Source organism: Drosophila hydei, unplaced genomic scaffold (assembly GCF_003285905.1).
Source record: "Drosophila hydei strain 15085-1641.00,03,60 unplaced genomic scaffold, DhydRS2 tig00000060-arrow-pilon, whole genome shotgun sequence".
In the NCBI taxonomy this organism is placed as follows: domain Eukaryota; kingdom Metazoa; phylum Arthropoda; class Insecta; order Diptera; family Drosophilidae; genus Drosophila; species Drosophila hydei.
In genome coordinates, this window is record NW_022045656.1 from 5,711,847 (window position 1) to 5,728,273 (window position 16,427).

The 16,427-nt window shown below is 40.9% G+C and overlaps 2 protein-coding genes across 2 annotated transcripts; one reads left to right on the forward strand and one right to left on the reverse strand.

Moving 5' to 3' along the window:
- The first annotated feature begins 340 nt into the window (after positions 1-340).
- On the forward strand, positions 341-2,212 carry LOC111593382 (CDK5RAP3-like protein). The gene is made up of 4 exons (XM_023306104.2): positions 341-441; positions 545-719; positions 779-1,603; positions 1,660-2,212. Exons 1-4 carry the CDS (start codon positions 436-438, stop codon positions 2,163-2,165), a joined length of 1,512 nt encoding a protein of 503 aa, XP_023161872.2. The 5' UTR covers positions 341-435; the 3' UTR covers positions 2,166-2,212.
- A 1,228-nt stretch (positions 2,213-3,440) lies between these two features.
- On the reverse strand, positions 3,441-16,069 carry LOC111592481. The gene is made up of 7 exons (XM_023304702.2): positions 15,980-16,069; positions 8,225-9,780; positions 7,278-8,157; positions 7,084-7,213; positions 6,481-6,935; positions 6,305-6,413; positions 3,441-6,244 (listed from the first exon to the last, which is right to left on the reverse strand). Exons 1-7 carry the CDS (start codon positions 16,016-16,018, stop codon positions 4,230-4,232), a joined length of 5,184 nt encoding a protein of 1,727 aa, XP_023160470.2. The 5' UTR covers positions 16,019-16,069; the 3' UTR covers positions 3,441-4,229.
- Positions 16,070-16,427: the final 358 nt, after the last annotated feature.

A 16,427-nucleotide genomic window follows, 5' to 3' on the forward strand; every position in this document is an offset into this window, starting at 1 on the left:
CTTTAAATATTTATCAACTGATACAATCGCGTTGCCAATCATGCCAACAGTCCCTCAGGGTCAATCGATTATTTTTTAATATCGATTATTCTGATTTCCTTACGGTTTGTACTTAAATTCACGTGGATGGTAGTCCGGCGCGTCATCATTACACAGTCGATTAATTCTTTTTACATCATTAGCTTACTTTTTAACACAAATAATGACAGGGTGGTACAGCCTCGAAAGTTAGAATCTTAAAGGTTTTATAATTTTTTTTCTATCGCGTGTTTTAAAAATATTAATAAATATCGACTACATGTTTGTAATCATCGATAGTACCCAATCAGCTGTTTGTGACGTAGTTCCAATGCTCAAAATAACAATTAAACTATCGTGTACAATCTTCCAGCGCTAATAACTCTTAACACAAACAGCTACGTCAACAACATTAAAATGAACGTAAGTTTAATAACTGTTTTCCCAAATAAATAATTATATATTATACATTTAAAGTTTATTAATTTAAAACAAATGTTTGATCTGATTTGTGTTTAAATATTAGGAATCAGAAATACCTATTGACATTCACACGTTGAAGCTCCAGGATTGGCTTGTAAGCAGACGTATTGTTCCAAAAAATATACAGGCTGCGATCAAGGAAATACACTCAAAGATCAGCAATGCTCTGCATGATATGCCCGCCAATGATCAGTTAATAAAACTGTTATCTGGTTCCAGTAAGTGTAGTAATATTATTTATATGTACTTACAATTGATGGCTCTTGCTTTATTACAGATATAAACTATTTGCATGTCAAGGAGATCATCGAAATACTTAAGCAAACTGAAAAGGATACTAAAAGCGTCTTTGGCACCTATGGCAGTCAGCGTATGAAAGACTGGCAGGAAGTTTGCCGTCTATATGAGAAGAACGCCACGTACCTAGCAGAGACTGCACAAATATTTGTGCGCAATGTAAACTACGAAATACCTGGAGTACGAAAGCAAATGCTCAAACTAGAGCAACAAACCGATGACTGCTTGAAACGTGCCCACGACCTTAATAAGCCAGAGGCACAGCTTCTTGCAGAGCATGCTGCCTTGCTGGAGCAACTGGGTGTTAAGGGCGAAAACTTGCATTCTGAATTCATTGAAGTGCTGGCAGGCCTACCAGACCTGTACGCCAAGTCCTTGCAGGACATTGGTAGAGTGCAAGCTGGCATTGATTTATATGCCCAATTTAGCGGGCAGCAACAATGTTTGCCCATACTACGTCATTTGGTGGAGCATGGAAACACCACAGTGTATCAGTACATTCACAAGGAAGCGCCTCTGGCTGTAGAAGAACCTGAGCTGCGTCTCAACTTTAGTGGTTCGAATTCGAGTAAGGAAACTGAAGCCAATGAAATCGACTTTGGTACTGATGAGAATGGTGGGACATCCTCGACAGTCTCAGCGGAAATTATTGACTATGGTGACTTCCAGGAAACCGATGGCGGCAACATAGACTGGGGCATTGAAAGTGCGCCAACGGACGCTATTGAGATCAACTTTGATATACCTGTTGAGGAATATGGTATTGTTGTTGAGGGCACCGGGATGGATGGTGGTACAGCTAAAGGTCTGCTTTCAAAATCCATTATACGAAACATATTCTATAAATCTTACTTGTTACAGGTGATCAGGCGTACACGTTGCTAGACTCGCCCAACTATCGGGATCGGTTTTTGGACGAAATACACGAGCTGGAGGCATTTTTGCGTATGCGTCTTTATGAGCTGAATCACTTGGATTCGTCTAGCAACATTATGTTCTCACTGATGGACAATATTTCGACTCACGACAGCGAGAGTATTACCAAAATACTGAGCGATGTTGAGAAGATCATTCAGAAAACTTCAGATGAGCAAACACGTCATCTATTCCAACTGAAACATTCACCGAAATATGCCGATTTGCTAACCAGCAAGCTGCAAAAGATGACTAAAGCTGTGGAAAAGCTGCGCGCAACTCGTGAGGTGCTGAAGCAGCGTGCCGTAGAACTGCGCGAGCAGCGCCAGCAATTGAATCCAGTTTTAGATGAACTGATTGCACAGACTCGAGCCCTGCAAACCTATATTGAAAAGGATATTTCAAAGCGCTACAAGAATCGTATTGTCAATCTAGTTGGCGGAGTAAATTAGATGTTTTTGTTTTGAATAGTATATATGACTGGGAAGGTACGGAAAAGTGCAAATAAATTGTTAAAAAAAAAAGAATTTTTTTATTTAAATTGTTGATGCCATTTTATTCCTATATGAATATATGCAAATTACAAACTTCTTTTTTATACGAATGTCTTTCAGCCAAATATTACAGACTCTATCTAGGCTATTGTCCATTTGTATAAATAGGTAATCCATTATCAGGTCGGACTAGTTTTGATAATGTAATCAGAACAAAAATTCGTACAATGACTCAGATTCCATTTGAAAGATCTACAAATAAAGGCAATATATATATATATTGGATATATATATATATATATTATCCAATTAAAAATTACGTTTTTTTTAATATTTTTTAAAAGAATTTTATTTATTTTTATTTTGCTATTTTTATTAAATATACAAATTTTATTTATATTTTTGTGTGTTTAATTTGTTTTGTTTTTTTTTTTTTGTTTTGCTTTTGTTTCTTTTTGTTTTTGTTTGTTTGCTTATTTTTGTATCCAGAATACAAATCTAGTTTAATGTAGTTGTTGTTGGTTGCTTGTTTGTTCATAAAAGTAGCCTTACACTTGTATTGTTTTAAACTTTCACTTATGTAATGTTTGCTTCTTAGCTGAATTGAATACACGATTTGTAAACAAACGAACAACGCTATAAACTAATATGATTAACTTAAAGGGGAGGCTCTGAATAGGGGGCGTTAAGGAAATACATACATACCAAATAAACATGTTCTCTTAGTAAGGAGATTTGTGGAAGGTGAGGCTTACAATTTATACATATGTTGATCAATGTTGAACGGGGTAGACGACAGACGGGTTTCATTAATTAAGTAATTAATCAATTAATTACATAAGTTTTGGGTGTAAAAAGCCACAAAATGGATATACATACATGATACCAACTAGACTTAGGCACTAATCTAACAAAAAATGTGGGCTCAATCGGCATTTTAGGTCATGTAAATAAAATCAAATATATTTGCATGTTATAAATGTATGTATGTATATAGCTATATATAATCATTGATTTGTCAACTAAATAGAAAATAACAAGCACTATCGAAATTAATATATATATATGTATATATATTTTTATATAATATATAATTAGTTGACGGCAAAGGGCCTCATGATATGGTTTGAACAACTTCTGTTGTCTGCTTCTCGGATCTGGCCTATCCTTATTGTGATGTAGGCCCCAAGCACTAACTCTTTCAAATAAATCTACAATCTTTCATTTTATATATATATATACATATACATATATAAGTTTGCTTTGATTTATATTAACGTACGTATTTGTGTTCTCATTTAAGTTAAATAAGCATAAATTATGTTGCAAAAATTTGTTCGAAAGTTGGTTGTTTCTGTTCAAGTTGTTGTTGTTGTTGCTGTTGCTGTTGTGGTCTGGTGTTATTGTTGTTGATACATCCTTACAGGCTACATATTACATCATTTACGTAAATATTTATAGTGTTTATTTCTCTTTGTTTGTTGTTTTCCTTACTCGCTACTATGTATATATGTATATATATGTCTGTAGTCATGTTCTTGTTAATCTTCCTTCAATTATATTTGATTTTATCTTGGTGTATGGTGTGTGTGCTGTGTGTGTGTGTGTGTGCATTTGTGTTATGTTTTATGCCAGTTTATTTGTATGTTTACACGTGTCTGATAGCGTCGGTCGGATTAGTTATACTGAGCATCGCAAGGCCCAATCTTGGAGCTGTTACTCTACATATTTCATAACATTCCAGTGTATATAGTTATCCTTCTGTTAAACCTTATCTAGATAGAATCATCTTTGTTTTATCTACACAAGCACTACGAGTCGAAGTGATCTCGCACGCTCTTAACGTACAGACTAAACAAATGTTAATGCTTTTCAATGAAAAACATCGCCTCTCTTGGCGTTTAAAGTTGCTGCTGATGCTGGCCACCAGTGCGTATGATTATGATTATGATTATGATTATGCGCGTAGTGGTGGGGCTGGTGGTGCACGGGCACACCACCCAGAGCCGGCTACTTTGGTTGTCAATCGTTCTTCACTGGATAGTAGATTAGATCGGGCTGTTGCTGCATATGATGCATATAGTCATTGATCGGCGGCAGCACAGACTTTGAATCGTCGCCCAGCATCGGATAGCCGACACCTACACCTACTCCCACACCCACACCTACACCCACTGGCGGTGCTGTCCGCTCATAGACGCTGCCATGCGGCGGCGGCGGTGGCAACAAGTGCGCGGCGCCCGCCAGCGAGTGCAGCGGCTGTTGCAGACCATGCGGATGTCCATGGCCATGATATGGCTGAAAGCTGTTGTGCTTCTGCTGATCGTTGACCAGCTGCTCGCTGAGCGCACTGTGGTTGTGATGTTGCTCGTAGGAGACACCGCCTCCATAAACGTTGCCAGGTCCCGCATGCCGCATTAGACCACTGCCGTAGGGGCCGCCAGCATTGTGATGTTGCTGCGTCGGCTGCTGCTGCTGTTGTTGTTGCGGCTGTTGTGATTGCTGCTGTTGCTGTTGCGGCGGCTGCTGTTGCATTAAATCAAAGTTGTACTCCATAGGCGTGGGATTCGTGTCGATGAGATTCGTGAGAATACTGCCAATATTGTTATAATTGTGAGCATCTCCCGGTCCGATTTGATTCGACTGCGGCTGCGGCGTCGGCGGTTGCTGCTGCTGCTGTTGTTGTTGCTGCTGCTGCTGTTGCTGCTGCGGCTGCACTTGCTGTGGCCACATATGCTGGAAGCCCAATAAGTCGCCCGCCAATGCTGGATCTTGGGGTTGCTGTTGCTGCTGCTGCTGGGGTGGTGGTTGTTGTTGTTGCTGCTGCTGCTGAGGCTTGTTAACGCCCACGGCCGATTGCTGCTGAGCAGACGGCGCCGGGGCGCCAACACTCATTGGAAGCCCGAGAAACTCGGTTGAGTCGACAATGTAGAACTTGTTGTCCTTGAGCTCGACTGGCTGGCTGTTGGGAGGGCCGCCAAAGCCCATATTGCCCCAGGACTCAGTTGCTTGTTGTTGCTGCATAAATTGCTGCTGAGTTGCGGACGCAGCGGCTGATGGCGATGGCTGTGGCTGCGGTGACTGCAACCGCGAATGCTGATGCTGGGGCGAATGGGTGTGACGATGTTGTTGTAGAATCAGCTGGTGCTGGTGATGCATCGGGGGCATGTGGTGCGGCGAGGTGAAGTGTTGTTGCTGCTGTTGTTGCATCTGCTGCGCTTGGAGTGGATGTGGATGCGAATGCGGATGTGGGCTCTGGGGCGTGTGGCTACGCATATGCTGCTGTTGCTGCTGCTGCTGCTGTTGTTGTTGCTGCGGCGGCACTTGTGGCTGCTGCGGCTGTTGTTGCTGTTGTTGATATTGATTTATCAACTGGTGCTGATAGCCGCCAGCCGGATTGCCAGTGGGCTCAAAGTGAAACTGGCTCTCCGGGCCACCAAAACTGTTCATTCGCTGCATGTGCATCTCCGGCGTTGTGTTGTTTGGCGTATGCGGCGTATGGCGATGATGCGGTTGCGGTTGTGCCTGCTGCTGGGGCGGTGGCACCGCTTGCTGCTGAGTTGGCGGCGGCGTCGCTGCAGCATGCTGTTGATGCTGATGCAACGCATTTTGTTGCTGTTGCTGCGTTGGCGGCGGCTGTTGCTGTTGTTGTTGCTGCTGCTGCTGCTGTTGTTGTTGTTGCTGCTGCTGTTGTTGTTGTTGCAATTTTTCCGCACTAAAGCTCTGATTGTACATGGAATTCTGCTGAGATTCGCTCGTGGAGACCGAGTGCTGCGACGTGGATGCCGTCGAAGACTGTGAACTGTTGCTGCTGACAATGGCGTTGAATTGATCCTGCTGCGAACAGCCCGGCGTCGTTGACAATGGTGGTGGCGGAGTGGGCGTGGCACCCGCACTGACTACCTTTCCAGCGCCCGGCTGCATCTGCTGTTGTTGCACTACGGCCGCACCAGCCTGCGACTTGGCCTTGCTGACCGCCGACTTTTTGCTCGCCTTCACCGGCGGCGGTCCTGGCATATCAGGCAGCGAAGCCATATCTAAAGAAAGAAGAAAGAAATTAATACACTTTATCTTTCAATGGATAGTTATGCACTTACCTTCTTCGTTAGCTTTGGGAAAACGCTGTTTGCCCTTCTTAGGAGGTGGCGGCTGATTTCCATGCATTGTCTGCTTGTGGCGCACCAAGTGTGTTTTCCACTTGAAGGTCTGCAGAACAGAAAATTTGACTATAGTACACTAATTCACAGACAACTTGTCTATATAAAAAATATACCTGATCGCAGTGGTTGCAACAGTGCGGTCGCTCCTCCGAGTGTGAAGGCAAATGGCGCTGCAAGGATTTGGCAGAGCCAAAACGTTTGCCGCACAGCGTGCACTTGCACTCGGAGACATCGACGTGGGCGTTGCTGTAGTGCTCCTTGAGCGCAGGATATGTAAAGTAGGAGGAACCGCACAGATCGCACACGTAGGTGCGCTTCACCTCAGTGTGCAGCTGCACGTGCCGCTCCAGGTTGGCCTTGAGAGTGAAGCGGTTATGGCAAATGTGGCACTCAAAGAAGTTATCTCGCTTATGCACGCGTATTATGTGCTGATATAGAGCGTTCTTGGAGGGGAACTCGGCGCCGCACACCTCACAGATGGCACCATCAGCCTTGTGGCCAGTATCTTCAAAGTGCTGCTGCATCTTCTTCTGCGACAGCTTCAAGCCGCACTCCCCACACGGAAAGACTGCAACAAACAATCGAGAATTGCCATTAGTTTATCATTTGACTGACCTCACACAATATATCTATATATTTAGATACAATAAAATGCCTATTGCTGGCTTTACAGGACACTGCTGGCCTTGGTGAAATTTACATTCACGTCGACTCACTTTTGAAATCCTTCTTGTGCGACTCTACGTGCGCATGGAACTGTTGCCGGCGTGAGTAGGATTCGCCGCAGGTTTCGCATACAAACGGAAACTCCTTCACGTGCATCGTACGATTATGCTGAATAATTTCCTGCAATTGGCATTTAATGGATTAATAGTTATTCGGATTAATATTAAATGAATCTCGTGCGCACCTCCAGTGTGTTGCCATTGGGCTGACCACAGTCGTGGCAGTATCCGGGATGCAGCTTGTAATGATCCAGCAGAGACTTCCGTTTCCTATACGATTTTGGGCAGAGCAGGCAATTGTAGCTGGGCTTATCCTTTTTACTGCCCGGCGTTTGACTGCCGCCCATTTGGGATGGCGGCGCCTGCAGCGAGGTGCTGCTGCTGCTGCCGCCATCAATGAGCTGCTGTTTGGCAGCGTCCATCTCATCAATCTCATTGTCCAGCTCATCGTCCTCCTCCTCGCCGGAGAGCTCATTGTCGTCCAGTTCCAGCGAAGAGTTCAACTGCGAACCAACTCCAGATGGCGTCAGATGCGATGGCTGCGACTGCGTCTGCTGATGCTGGTGCGGATGAAGATGCGACGGGCGATTGTTCATCATTTGCGCATGCTGATGCTGTGGAAAGGGGCTCTGCTGTTGCTGCTGCTGCTGTTGCATCTGCATTTGCATCATCTGCTCGATGATGGGCGGCATTGAGAGAGGATTATTGCTTGAATTATAGTGATTCTGGTTCTGGCTCTGATTCTGATTCTGATTCTGGTTGTCGTTCTGCAGCTGAATCTCACTCCCAGACATCAGTTGCTTAGTCGCTGACATCGCAACACCTTCAAGGCCATATCCAGTTCTCATGGGCATAGCCAAGTGCTGGGACTGGGACTGAGACTGGGACTGCATCTGCGCCTGCCCCTGGCCCTGTGACACTGACTGCTTGCCGGAATGCTCTGGTCCCAGCTGCTGGGCCAACGCATTGTTGTTGCTCTTGTTACAATTGATGTTGTTGTTGATATTGCTTGACGATGTAAGGCCATTGATTCCAAGATTTCCACTGCTACTACTGCTGCTGTTGCTGCAATTGGAATGTAAGAAATATATATGATGAATCCATCTTTGATCGGCTTATTCGATTAACTTACAGATGATGCGAATGAAGCTGCGTCCCATGACTGGAGTCCATGAGAAGGGAGGCGATGCCATTGTCATGTACGACACTGCTGTTACTGTTGCTGTTCCCGCTGCCGGTGCCAGCTACGCTGCCCAATCCACTGCCGGCGCCAGCCAGCATCTCGTCTATTTCCGGCTCCATTTCCAGCCCATCGATGAGACGACCTGCGCCTACACCCTCGTCAATGAACTCCTCGAACTTCATAATCTCCTGTGCAGCCGACGATAGCTGCGATTCTGTTTCCGACTCCAACTCGGAGTCACCAAATGAAATGGATCTTAGCTGGTGTTGCTCTTGGCTCTCCAGTTGTAGCGGCACTTCGAGTTGTTGGTCCAGTTGCTGGCTTTGCGCTTGCTCTTGCTCCAGCTCCTGCACCTGCTCCTGCTCGTGTTCCTGTTCCTCTCCCAGCAATCTCTCAGCAGCAGCAGCCGCAGCAGCAGCGGAGGCGACTGCTGCCTTCGCCAGCTGCTGCCGCCGCTCGCGTTGTCGACGCCACTCGTCCAGCCGTTGCTCACGCAGCTCCTTTAGCACACGGGTTGAGGGCGTGGTGCCCAGCAGCCGGCCAGTGATCACAAAGTTGTCGTAGAATTGCTTAAGGAAGGGCTTATGATGCTGGCTCAGCGCCAGGCGAAGCAGCACCCGAAATTGCGCCTTGAAAGCCCGTTCACTGAACTCTCCGCTGCTGTGGTGGTACCGTAACGTGTACTTGTTGTCCTCGTGGAACACGTAGCCCTCGCCCAGTCGGGAGCGCGTGGTGACAGGCGCCATCACCTCTACTAAGCTGCCAATGTGGCTGTTGTTGCTGCGCTTTCGCTTCACCAACGACGTGGAGCCAATGAGCTTCTGTTGTCGGCGCATCAGGAGCTCTTCGCAGTTGCTGCTTCTATTGCTTCCATTGTCGTAGTCATCGCCACCATCTTCATCGTCCTCCTCTGCGTCCTCATCGAATGTCGCCGCATACTTGCGCTTCACCAGCCCGCTAGTCACTGCTGCCGTTGGTATCAGATCGAGGGGATCGTTGGAGATGAGTAGTGGACTCACTCCGGTAATCGCATCCACATTGTTGCTGGCACAGGCGTTTGTGGCACTATTTGTGCGGTGGAAGTGCAGGCGCTTGTTCATGGAGGAAGAGTTCTCGGTATCATCGGCGTCATCATCCAGGAAGTCATCCTCCTGGTCGAGGCACATATAATCCTCCTTGCAGAGAATCTTCTCAAAGTTTTGATTCAAATCGATGGCGGCTGCCTCATCTTCGCTTTCACGTTTGATTTTCGCAACCGGCTCCGGCTCCGTCTTCTCCTTCTTCGCGGTAAGCAGCAGCTGCAACTGCTCGCCCTTCGCTAGCTGCGCTTCGTCCGGGAGTTTCGACCCGGTGCCATTGTCATTGGGATTGTGACTGAACAGATTCCTGACGACTCTGTCGCAGGCCTCTGGATATTTGCACTTAAGCGTTTGCAGCAGAAATGTGATTGCATCGCACCGCGACACCGCATTTAAACTATCCAGTAGGTTTACTGACTGATCCACCTGTAAAACAAAGAGCAAGAATGTGAGTGGGAAGTGGTAAGACTCGGACTTGAATAAAAAATTATTGACTAGGAAAAGATACAATATAAAGGATGACACTTGTCGGAGATATTCAGAATTATTACTATAGTATTAAGGCACCATTTTATCCTTATTATGTGCATTATAATAATATATAATATATAATAAAATATAAACTATATCTCCACTCATAGCTCTTAAGCCTCACCACGACAGGTTGTTGTTATTGATTAATAAAATCGAAATGAGATAAGAGAAAAGTGTTGTGGCGTTGTCACGTGCTTCAACAAATGAATTAACGAAATGCCCAATAAAATCAACAGTATATTTACTTATGTACGCACAGTCAGAGTGTGTGTGCGCTTTACTCCAATTAAATTGAACAGAACAAACACTCACACGTGCACTCAAAAACTGTCATTAAATGCAATTACTGATTATGATTTTCCAAACAATTTAATGCAATTAGAGTGCCAAGAGCGCGCGCGCTCAGCTCAGCCTGCACCGGCGGAGCTGTTGGCGTCAGCGTCGACGTCAGCGTCAGTGAGACTATGAGCAGACAACGCGGCGACAGCGACAGCAACAGCGCTGCCAATACGAACGATTAGTGCATAGCATAGCGAACGAAGATGGCAAAGGCAAAATTGTATAAAAAATAACAGGAAAAATAAAAAAGCTATATATATAAACATACACACAGAAACACATAAGCGCACATACAACAATAATAAGAAATTAAAAAAAAGAGCGCGCAGCTAGCAACGATGTTGGCCAAAGGGGGAAGCAAAGAAATTAAAACAGCGCACAATTTGTGCTACTTTTTCCCCATTCCACAATGTTGCCATCTCTGTATATAATGTGTATATGTATGCGTGTATATGTGTGTGCGTGTTTATATTTATGTGTGTGCGGGAGTTTAAGCAGCGAGTCAACAAATTATTGTAGTTGTAGTTGTAAAAACATGATGGCGCTCTCTAAATTGCTCTCCCACAACCCACCCACTGGCTAACATTTGTTTAGAGAGCGAGAGAGGTTAAGCAATATATACATATATATAAATGAGGATACAGAGAAACAGAGAAAGAGAGAGAGAGAGAAGGAGAGAAAGACGAATAAAGAGAGCGGTAACTATGAAGAACGGGTTGGGGGCAACGGCACTGAACAACACAACTTTGGCCCCGCTGGCAGTTTTCAAATATTCTTTCAGCAGAAGCATAAAATTAATATGATGTTTATCAAATTGAGAGAACTAATTACAAGCAAGATGAGAAAAGGGAAATGATATGTCTCTGTAACATTTATTAATTTAATGTTAATTTAACTGTGATTTATTCTTATTTAGAAATATCTCGGTATTATTTCTCTTGTATTCGAATTATGTAGACATTTGGGTCGTTACTAAGGGAGCTATGGAACGCAAATGAAATTGGGCTAATTTGAAGTTAAACTTTTATTGTATTTGTATTCAAAGTAAATCTTTATTATGAAAATTAACAGATTTGGCGGCTCAAGAGACCTGGCAAAAAACCGATACTCAATACATTTTTGGAAGCCATTAATGACTCGACATAAAGTTGATATATACCTCTGTTTATATATAGATACATGTTTTTTTGCAAGTTGCCATTCCACTTGATATTAATGTTCTATAAATTATAATAATCTATAAAAAGAGGCATATACCTTTAGGGTTACCTCACTCTATTATTGGCGGAATAACAATATGTCAAAAAAAAAAAAAAACAAGTTATTTTGAACAGCTATAAAAAATAGTCAAATAGCAATTTGAGTTCTTATATGAATTTAAATATTGCAATTATTGCAAAACTAAAAAAACAATTGCAATAATATTAAAATTATGATATCTAATAAATCGCTTTCCAAAATATCTCAATTAAAGTGAAAGATGCAGAGTGAAGAATCATTATTAAAGTATTTATTGACTTTCGACCCGGTGGCAACTCTGTATGCAAGTATTCTACTCGAAATTGACAGTTCTCATTGTTGCAAGTTTAGATTAAAGATAACGCGAGAAACTGAATGCGCACGTGTGTGCGTGTTACAATGTTTATGTGCGTGTTTATGTACAACTTTATGAGAAAAAGGCACAGACAGACAAACAGACAGAAAAAGAGGAAGAGGGAGAGGGAGAGAGCTTATTATATATACAAACATATATGACTGTGTGTGAGTGTGTGCGTGTGTATATGTACATATGTTTGTACACGCGTGCATGCCTGTTGCAAAGCTGAGCGCAGGGCAAGACAAAAACAAATTACATTTTTAATTACATGAATACATATTTACGATTATGTGAGTGTATGTAATTACATATATTATGTTGTTCGTATTAATTGAAGATGCATACATATTTACTATGTAATTAAATACTTTTTAGATTCCAACAGTAGCGAGAGAGTATAGTTTACAAAGGATTTTTATCAGTTGCTTAAAATTTCAATCATAAACAATATTCCCGAAAATATTAGAATATAACATTGATATAGCGTATAATCTCTTTTAATATATTGTATGATTTAAAACTAACAAGCCGTCTCTTGCATTATATTCTATTTAAGTTAGTTGAAATTAAAAGCTAACAGGAAATTAAATTGCCGGTTGAATATCTTATAAATATGTATGTGCATATACATACATATATAGAAATACATAATACAAAAAATAGCTGATAAATAAGGCATTTCTATCTAGCGAAACTGTTCTCATCTATACATGCATGAATATATATATATGTAGATATATATGTGTATATAAATAAATGGGCATGTAAAAGTGCTTGAAATATCTATAAAAACTAAATTGAGCACAGCAACTACGTACGTACGTTCGTGTGTGTATGTGTGTGTGTGTGTATATGCGTGCACATATACTATGTACAAACACATACATATTTACATGTAGTACAAATATTTGAAGGCTTAAGAGATCTATGGCATAAGCACGAGCTACACACATACATGTACGAAATTCTTGTTCTTTTGTTTCATTTAAAATTTATGGGTCTTTCGCTCTTTGTTTCCTTTTATCGTATTTTAAGTCGTAACAAGCCTTCCATGCTCAACACTCCGAGTTTAGAATTTCGAATTCGGTAAAGAAACTTAGTCTTAGCTTTTATAGGGTGTGGTATTTGACATTAATCAAGATAGCATATAAATTATAGGATTGCATGTAATTGCATAGGTATAAAATATATATAGCATGTCTGTACACATGCAAGAAGAGTTATTTCAATGGATTCAAGGATGCCCTCATCGAGCCTACTAAGCTAAAAATATTTAATTGGTATTATATTAGATTAGGGATGGATCGGAAATACAAAGTTGTATATGAATAAATCGTTTCTTAATCTAAACTTGTTACATTTCTATTTATATTAAACTAAAACTAAATTTATTTTCCCAAATTACAAAAAAGAAAAATAACACATAATAAAGGTTTTCAGCTCAACCAAGATAAACAGTTAGAAACCATCTAATTGTACTATTTAGCAAGATGATAATAGCTCTTTTCTATTTGTTTCTTAATTATCACGTATTCAAGATTATAAGCAATTAACATTTATATGCGTACGTACAGAAGTATGTGGACAATTAATGGCTTGCTTAACCCTTTACTAATTTGAGACTCATAAAATAAAAAACAATTAAGAGCTGGTTTCAAATGATATGAATTCAAATATACAATTGATATACATATGCTCAACTGAGTTCGCAAAGCTAATGGACTCTCCTATAGTTAATTCAATAAGCGCTTGTCTATGTGCACATGTATTTGAAATACAAATGCAGTTTGTCTTGATTTATTGGATTTGGCTGCATCTTTTTCGGATAGTCGTTTTAATATTGTTATGTACCTGTTCGGCACGCACAAACCCAGCGATAAAGCAACAGGGAAAGAGAGTGAGAGCACACACACACGCACACAAAGTCACACATGCACATGTTTAAACGTATTTGTTTACATACATAGCACATATTTAGGTTGCCAAACTGTAAACGTTGCAGCTGTAGCTGAAGTGGGGCAAGAATTGTGGCTGCATTTTTAGCAAACTTATGTTTTAAATTTTACGCTCATGCAACGTGTACCAGCACACATACTTAAGTATATAGAAAATAACACACATACTGCATAAACTTGTCTATGTGCATGTGCTTGTGTATATACTTGTATAGTTTTACTAATCAAATAAAAATAGCATTTACGTTGTCCTCCTTTATTAATGAAATTGGCACAAAGCGAAACAAAACTAGCTACACATATACACGCACATACAAATATGCATGCATATGCATGAATGAATGTACAGTGGCTGATAGCTTAAGCGAACCAAAGTATTTAAACCCAAATTAACTATAAGAGTTTTAATTTATGTGTATAAAGCTGGATTTTTAATACATATAATTACATTTATTTTTATTTCAAATTATATTCGTCAAAATTCGTTTGTTTTATAAAATGACCAAATTGAGCGACAAAAAACTTAGTTACTATTTTAATTTTATTGCCACTGTAGGAAGGTTTTACAGAGCTTTCAGGTATTTTGTTTTTATATACATTAACTTTCTTAACAGGTTTAAAATAAATTAAAAGCGATAAACTATTTAATTGAGAGTACAATTAAAAACATTTTCCGAGTCTTACGATTATCAAAAAACCTAAAAAACCCTAATTGGTTTCAGCATCTCTCTCTATCACTTTTTTCTCTTAAACGAAAAGGAAGATTTCCGTGCTGCATTCCAACAAGAACAAGACCGGGGAATTGATTACAATTTCATTCAATACTGTTATTGTACCACTGTGCACGCTGTTTACAATTTTTCACTTGTGCTTTGCTCGTCCATTCGTTCTCCCTCTCACACAAGCGCAAGCTCAAACACATATACAAATACAATCAAATTCATGCTCTCTCGTTGCTGGTAGTGTTGGCGCTGTTGTTTTTATTGTATTTGTAGTCAGAGTGGCGCGCACAAGTTAGATTTCGTAGTATTCGTAGTATTTATGCACATACAAACATATTTAACTATGTAAATGTGATTGTTCATATAATGAATGTATCTGAATTTGTATTTGTGTGCGTGTGTGCATTCAAGTAATGTAATGTTGTTATAAACTAATAAAAATAAAAATAAATATTTTCTCAAAACGACGAGGAAAACAAAACAAAAGTGAATAATAGCCAGCCCCACAACTATAACAACAACAATGACAAAATGGGTCGAAAGTGGGAGAAGTAAAACTGACTGACTGGCTTATGGGGTACAGAGGGGGAAGAAAGGAGGAAGGAGAAACAAAACTACAATTCATTTTAGAAAAGAAAAAATAAAAGAGAAGAGAAGAATGCTTTTATGTAGCAGTGGTGTGGGGAAAATGAGGAAAGGGAGTGCTATGGGTTAGTAGGTGGGTGGAGAGCTTAGCAGGCAGAAGATGGGAGAAGGGTAGGGTAGAGTAGGGTGGAGCAAGGGCACACAACTACACTGCGGAAGTTCATAGATAGCATAAGCACGAAATATCCATGTTGACTGTGTGTGTAAGCGCGCGGATATTGTGCAAGAACTGCTTGAGGGACGGGCAACACGGCAAAGGGGCAGACTAAGCGAACAAAGCTTTTAAATAATAAAACAAGCAGCTGCCTCCATTACCCTAAAAGGAAGTCTAAGACATAACGTTGAGAGTCCTAAATTAATATTGATTACAGATCATAAACAAAAGATACCATAAAAAAAACATTTTTGTGTATGCTCAAAATTAGTTTTCTTTACTATATTTTGTCTGTGAGCACAGCTTATAAAAATATTTTTTAATTCGCCATGATGCAAAGTTTATAACATAACATTTCGACAAAAACAAAAACAACAGCTGAAATTAAACTGTTAGTGCACACTGTACTTCACTTCATTTGTTATCTCTCTTGCTCTCTTCCTCTCTTCTGCTTCTCCATGCGACTCTGCCGCTCTCTTCTTTACCTACTCATTACACGTTGTTTTGCCACTCTCATTTGATAGTCGCACGGAATGTAGACTTACATATACATATATACTTGCCAGCATGTTGGTGTGTATGCGTGCGTGTGCATGAATGTACACATTTATGTATTTAGTTAAATGCGAGAAGGGTCGGGGATAGGCAGGGCATTTAATAGAAAACATTATTTAATTACCAGTAATTTAAAATCCAACTGTGTAGTTTTGTTATCCATTTTGTTGTTGGTTTCTGCATTTGGCTGAATTTTATTTATACGTTTCACTTACATACACACACATACACATATACACTTGCACTGCGCACACAGGCACAATTTTAAGATACTCATACACACATACAGTACGTACGTATGTATTTTATTATTTCGATTTTTCTTTACTTGTGTTTCGCGTTTCTTATACTTGCTCGCTACAGCGCAGCTCTTTTTGTGTTATTTCATTTTCCTCATTTTTCTTTTGCCTTATTATACGTTAACGTTGACGGCTACTGCGGATGTCGCTGTTGCGGCTGCTTCTACACAACTTTTCTCTGTATTGACAACATTGAAATATTGTCATTGGTTTCACATTTTATTGCATAAATTAACAACATCGAATGATTTATGAATATTTGTACACTTAACT

What these genes read in the sequence shown, in the direction of transcription:
- LOC111592481 (XM_023304702.2), bottom strand. Translation starts at nt 16,018, where the DNA reads ATGGATAACAAAACTACACAGTTGGATTTTAAATTACTG. An exon ending in AGTTGGATTTTAAATTACTG is followed by an intron (nt 9,781 to 15,979) that starts GTAATTAAATAA and finishes TTTGTTTTACAG; the next exon opens with GTGGATCAGTCAGTAAACCT. An exon ending in GTTGCAACCACTGCGATCAG is followed by an intron (nt 6,414 to 6,480) that starts GTATATTTTTTA and finishes TCTGTTCTGCAG; the next exon opens with ACCTTCAAGTGGAAAACACA.
- LOC111593382 (XM_023306104.2), top strand. An exon ending in AAAACTGTTATCTGGTTCCA is followed by an intron (nt 720 to 778) that starts GTAAGTGTAGTA and finishes GCTTTATTACAG; the next exon opens with ATATAAACTATTTGCATGTC. An exon ending in GGATGGTGGTACAGCTAAAG is followed by an intron (nt 1,604 to 1,659) that starts GTCTGCTTTCAA and finishes TACTTGTTACAG; the next exon opens with GTGATCAGGCGTACACGTTG.